Source organism: Bufo gargarizans, chromosome 5, assembly GCF_014858855.1.
Source record: "Bufo gargarizans isolate SCDJY-AF-19 chromosome 5, ASM1485885v1, whole genome shotgun sequence".
In the NCBI taxonomy this organism is placed as follows: domain Eukaryota; kingdom Metazoa; phylum Chordata; class Amphibia; order Anura; family Bufonidae; genus Bufo; species Bufo gargarizans.
The window spans coordinates 480,506,249-480,512,248 of NC_058084.1; the positions used below are offsets into that span (position 1 = coordinate 480,506,249).

Genomic DNA, 6,000 nt, shown 5'->3' on the forward strand with positions numbered 1-6,000 from the left:
CGGCTGCCCCTCGTGAGAGGAGGGCTGCAGAGGATGATGTGGGTAGTAGCTCTGGTTGCCTGATGATCAGATCCAGCCAATATGGCTGCCATTAGAGGCCGGGCACCCCTGTGCAGCAGATCTCTGTAGCTTTGTGGTCTTCTTCTGAAGGTCTGCCACTTTGTGTGTAGGCGGCAGCGCGGGGCTGTCACTCTGTGCACCTCATATATCAGGAGGCGAGAGGTCTCAGCTGAGACACTGACCAGTACCAGAAGTGGTGGGAAGGATGGCTGCCTCTGTCCCCAAGGCTGTTCTGTGCTGTTTCCCGGTACAGACCCCCAGGGGGCGCACTAATACAGCCGATGCAGGAAAACCCCGACATCTCCTATTATATATATTAATATAATATATTTTTTTTTTTTATCCGTTCATTTTATTTACTTTTTAATATTTTTCGGGTTTTGCTCCTTTTCCGTGATGATTCTGCCCTCGCTCTCTTGTGGCTCCCATTGTTACAGATGCATCACTGTGAGGCGTCCCCTCTCCTCAGGAGGCGCGAGTTACGGCCTCGCCTCCCTGCAGGCTCCAGGGTTCCTGCTAATTACAAACACGTCTTTGGCTTCTCCTGGCGACTGACGCTGTAAAACACAAGTGGGGATTTTTTCCCCTGGAGCTGTCACCAGCCACTTCCCCCATTAAAGCCTGGGCTGACGGCAGCGGGGCCCCGCTCATTAAGAGCCCGGCATATTCATAAATGGGCGCATTGAGCCGCCCCAGACTCCAGAGCATTTATGAGCCCAAATACAACATGGAAACGCTTGTTGCGGAGGGACCCGGGTGGAATTGGCCGCCTGCCACCCGCATATTAAATCTATAGGTTCTTATAATAATTTACAGAATATTTCCCCTCCCCCACACCCGAAAATCACTTCATGCCCCAGCTGTCCAACATGTGGGCAACGCGCAGAGCCGCAAATACTCTGCCCCCAGATCTACTGCTGCATCTAGAATGATATATATATATACACACACTCACTTCAGCATCCGTGCTACCGGTACCGGCGATGTACGGTCCGCAAATTGCAGAATGCACTTTGCCAGTGTCCGTGTTTTGTGGATCCGCAATTTGCGTATCCGCAAAACACTTACGGACGTGTGAATGGACTCTTAGTAATGTATGTACACAGTGACTGCACCAGCAGAATAGTGAGTGCAGCTCTGGAGTATAATATAGGACGTAACTGTTGTGCCTTTTCAGAAGTGTAACCGGTTATATCTACTTGTTCTAGTTATGATGCATAGTTTATATTCACTTATTTTGTATGGACTTTTAGGAATGAGACTTCATTCAGAGGAAGTTGTGTTTTTGTAACCAATAGTCAATCGTCATTTAGACAGAAGATACACGCCACCTGTGGTGGTAGAGGCTTCATTGTTTTTCTTATCTGAACATAAATTCCACAACGTGAGAAGTGTCAAGATGTTCCTCAGAGTCTATATTATAATTGGTTCATGTATCAAAGTTTGTCCCTCAGCTCTGAGATAAGGCTTGCGGATGTCAGGTGTGTGTAATGTTGAAGATGTCAGGCATGTATGAGTTAACCCTTAATGGTATGATGCTTATAGTTTATACAACAATGCCACCTAGATATGAGTAGGTAAGACTACCCCAGTAGCAAAAGGGCATTCTGGGTAGTGTTATGACGTCAAATTCCTTATCAATGTACACGCCTATCAGACAATGATTGGAAAGTTCCAAACTAAGAAGGTGTGTTCATCTGATACGTTTTTGGTTAAGAAACCACGTACCAAAAAGAGAGGGGAGGAACAAAGAAAGGGAGCCAGAAGAAGGATCTTGATTATCAGAAAAACTCTTGAGCTGACTTCCCCTAGACTCTACTTATTACCTACTTTCTCGGGTAATGTATGATGTTAATGCGTGTGTACAGTATAAGTAATGTATGTATGTATGTACACAGTGACTCCACCAGCAGAGTAGTGAGTGCAGCTCTGGAGTATAATACAGGATGTAACTCAGGGTCAGTACAGGATAAGTAATATATGTACACAGTGACTGCACCAGCAGAATAGTGAGTGCAGCTCTGGAGTATAATACAGGATGTAACTCAGGATCAGTACAGGATAAGTAATGTATGTACACAGTGACTCCACCAGCAGAGTAGTGAGTGCAGCTCTGGAGTATAATACAGGATGTAACTCAGGATCAGTACAGGATAAGTAATGTATGTACACAGTGACTGCACCAGCAGAATAGTGAGTGCAGCTCTGGAGTATAATACAGGATATAACTCAGGATCAGTACAGGATAAGTAATGTATGTACACAGTGACTGCACCAGCAGAATAGTGAGTGCAGCTCTGGAGTATAATACAGGATGTAACTCGGGATCAGTACAGGATAAGTAATGTATGTACACAGTGACCGCACTAGCAGAATAGTGAGTGCAGCTCTGGAGTATAATACAGGATGTAACTCCGGATCAGTACAGGATCAGTAATGTAATGTAGGACTCTATGCGTCCAGTCAGGTTCTTTTATGGAGTTTGTGCACTGGGTGCAGTCATGGAGGAACAAAAAAAGCCTTTCCGAAACTGTTCCCACAAAACTGTCACCTTGCAACTGTCCACAACCCAGTGTTATTATGGACAGATTGCTCCTTCAGCTTCTTCTCATCTGAAATATTGTGTTTCTTACATTTTTTTTTTTTCTAGTCTTCCAAAAAAGCAAAAACGGCTGAAGCAGACACCTCGAGTGAGCTGGCGAAGAGGAGCAAAGAAGTCTTCAGGAAGGAGGTGAGAGCGAGAGGCGTCTGGATCAAACCATTGATGGGGGGGGGGGGGTTCAGCCTTCTGAAAATGAGTCTGTAATCTGCAGCCTAGTAAACGATTCTCCTCTCTGCTGGGGCCGCGCGATGCTTGAAATAACTTGATTTATTAGCTTTATGGCCAAATATAATATCAATGATTTTTTTTTTTTTTTTTTTTTTTTATTATTATTATTATTTTTTTTTATATTTCCTTGCTAAATTACCTAAAAACATGTCCATCTAGCCCAGCTACAGAGGGGAAGGGGGGGGGGGGGGGGGAGAAGACTTTCATAACCCCCAAAAGGAGATGCCACCAGGACAGTGGGCGACGATACAACCCACAGAGAGGACATCGTCATCCGTATACCTGCCTGAGCCATAATACACTAGAAATCATTGCATCAGACTCGGCGCCTCCTGCGATATTTACCTCCTCGCTGCCTCCAAAGTTTGTATTTGGACTTTACAGGGAGGAGGTGTGAGGGGAGAACTACAGCTCCCAGCATGTTCAGGCAGTTATGTGAAATCAGAGGACATTACAGGGAGGAGGTAAAAAGGAGAAAGCAACTCGCATCATATCCCTCAGACACTGAATCCATCACATCTCGAATTTATGCTCATCCACACAAAGCTCCGCCCCCTTATTTCACATGACATCACAGGTCCTTCCCCACCACTTCTCCCCTCCACTGCAGAGCTCCACCCCATCATGCACTGATCACATGACAGCGACATCACAGGTCCTTATCCACATCCTGTTTGAACGGGGTTAAGTGCCCTCTGCGGCCATTGATTGACATGATACGGGGGGGTCACCGCTGCACCCATTCATTGACTGCAATGGTCACATGACCTGCATCAAGCAGGATGTTGACCCATGGGGACTAGAGCATGGGAGCCACAACCCGGGTGTGGGAAGCAGGTAAGTACGCATCCTTCCACAGGTCCTTGCCAAAGCGAACTCCAATTATGAACAACCCCTTTAAACAATCACCTGTCTGGGCAGGATTATATAGGCAGAGGCTGAAATCTCATCCAGGCGAAGCATGAACATTTTCATTCACTGAGAGCAAGCAGAGATTCTGAAATAGTGAGGAATTGAAACACAAAGGTTATGAGATTACAGGAATGTTGCTTTATACAAGGCAGGTCCAGCCCTTTAAAAGGTGACGTCTGCCTGGCGCTGCTGCCGCCCCGAGGGCCTCGGGTTTGTGCTCATGTCCGCTGCTCTTTTCTGTTTGTCCAGATGTCGCAGTTCATCGTGCAGTGTCTGAACCCGTACCGGAAGCCGGACTGTAAGATCGGCAGGATCAACGCCACGGAGGATTTCAAGCATCTGGCACGGAAGGTAGGAAGACTCTGCGGAGAACCAGGGGCAGTTTAAGGGGAGCTCTGCCTAAATGCAGGGTGACAGAATAATGGCTCTTCTGCATTGTGAGGGAAAGCGGAGCCTGACCGGCTGCTAAAGCCGTAGATTAAACTCTATTGGATATAGTGTATCCCGGTGCCATCAGGGGGGTGACGACAGCTCGTCGGTGGTCCCATCATGTCTGCACCATTGGGTGCAAAGCAACTGTTCCCATAGTCTTGGGGTAAAAAACCCTCCATACTGTTTTGTGTATACGGCTCCTACCTATACACAAGTGTCTCCGTAGTGAAAACCCTGTCTGGTGTGACCCTGTCGGGTGGTGCAGGAAGTCGGAGAAGGAGCACAGATCCCAGGAGTGTCTTAAAGGGGTAGAATCACGACACTGCTGCATTCCTGCACATATCACGCTTGCTCTGGGGTTGCCATGGTAGCATCAACAGGCCGATTATCTTCTGGATTTCCTGTCCTGTGACCTTGTATCATGCTAGCTCTGGGGTTGTTATGGTAAAGTCAACAAACTATCTGTCCTGTGATCTTCGGTCCTGTCACATGACAGGAAGTACACGCCTTCCTTTTACCTCGGCAACCCCAGAGCAAGCACAAGTAGGCATTGAAATTAGCGGGGAAGATTCCATCCCGGCTGATTTTTCTTCTCCAGCTGATGCCATGTGGGTCACCACCACGCCCTTATGTTGACTAACCACCCCCAATCTCTTCACCTCCGCAGCTGACACACGGCGTCATGAACAAGGAGCTGAAATACTGCAAGAACCCCGAGGACCTCGATTGCAACGAGAACGTCAAGCATAAAACCAAGGAATACATCAAGAAGTACATGCAGAAGTTTGGCTCCATCTATAAGCCCAAAGAGGATGTGGACTTTGAATAGCGCCCTCTGAAGGCCGAGCTGCAAACCACACCCCCAGTAACCAGGACCCGCCCCCCTCATTAAATCAGACTGCACATTTCACATGATGGACTGTGACATTAATTCAGAGCCCCTCCCCCTTCACTGGGTCGTAGAAGAGGATTTGAGTGAAAGCCACTCTGGGCCTAGCTTTTTCAAATGGCGCTTCCTCGTCCTCTCCCTACGACCGGCGCCTTTCTGACGTGTACAGCGCAATAAATTGTGAAGTTTTTTTTTTTGGGTTTTTTTGTTTTGTTTTTTTACTCATTACTCCCACCATGGACCTGTATTATATTTTATCATACCTGTGAATATAATGTTATATATTTTTGTTTCATAGTCCAGGAAGCCCCTAAACGAGGACTACGAGCGCCATCATCCACCACGCCCCTGTAAATATCCGACCACTCCTCACTAGTTGTCTCATCCGCAGGGTTTTTCTAATTATTTTTCCCGTTTGTGCATTTACCGCCGTGTTTTCTGTTTTTGTTAGGCAGAATTGTGCATTAATGATTGTTTTGTTTTTTATTGTACTGCCGATTATCATTTTACTTCAAATTTTTACTGAATTTTTTATGTATAAAAGAAAAAAAAAAGAATAAAATGCATTTGCCTACATGGATCTGAAAGATTGACTGGTGGAGTATTATAGTAGTTATATTCTTGTACATAGGGCAGTTATAGTAGTTATATTATTGTACATAGGAGCAGTATATAGTAGTTATATTCTTGTACATAGGGCAGTATTATAGTAGTATATTCTTGTACATAGGAGCAGTATTATAGTAGTTATATTCTTGTACATAGGGCAGTATTATAGTAGTTATATTCTTGTACATAGGAGCAGTATTATAGTAGTATATCTTGTACATAGGAGGCAGTATTATAGTAGTTATATACTTGACATAGGAGGCAGTAT

General features: G+C 45.6%; 1 protein-coding gene across 6 annotated transcripts in view; it reads left to right on the top strand.

Moving 5' to 3' along the window:
• The window catches only part of SETD2 (SET domain containing 2, histone lysine methyltransferase), a 48,459-nt gene extending 42,756 nt beyond the window's left edge, over positions 1 to 5,703 (top strand). For all 6 annotated transcript variants that reach the window (XM_044294429.1, XM_044294430.1, XM_044294431.1 and 3 more), the window contains 3 exons: positions 2,711 to 2,791; positions 4,052 to 4,153; positions 4,902 to 5,703. In XM_044294429.1, coding sequence (XP_044150364.1) covers positions 2,711 to 2,791; positions 4,052 to 4,153; positions 4,902 to 5,063 — 345 coding nt within the window. In that variant the 3' untranslated portion in view covers positions 5,064 to 5,703. The remainder of the gene's footprint in view (positions 1 to 2,710; positions 2,792 to 4,051; positions 4,154 to 4,901) is intronic.
• Positions 5,704 to 6,000: the final 297 nt, after the last annotated feature.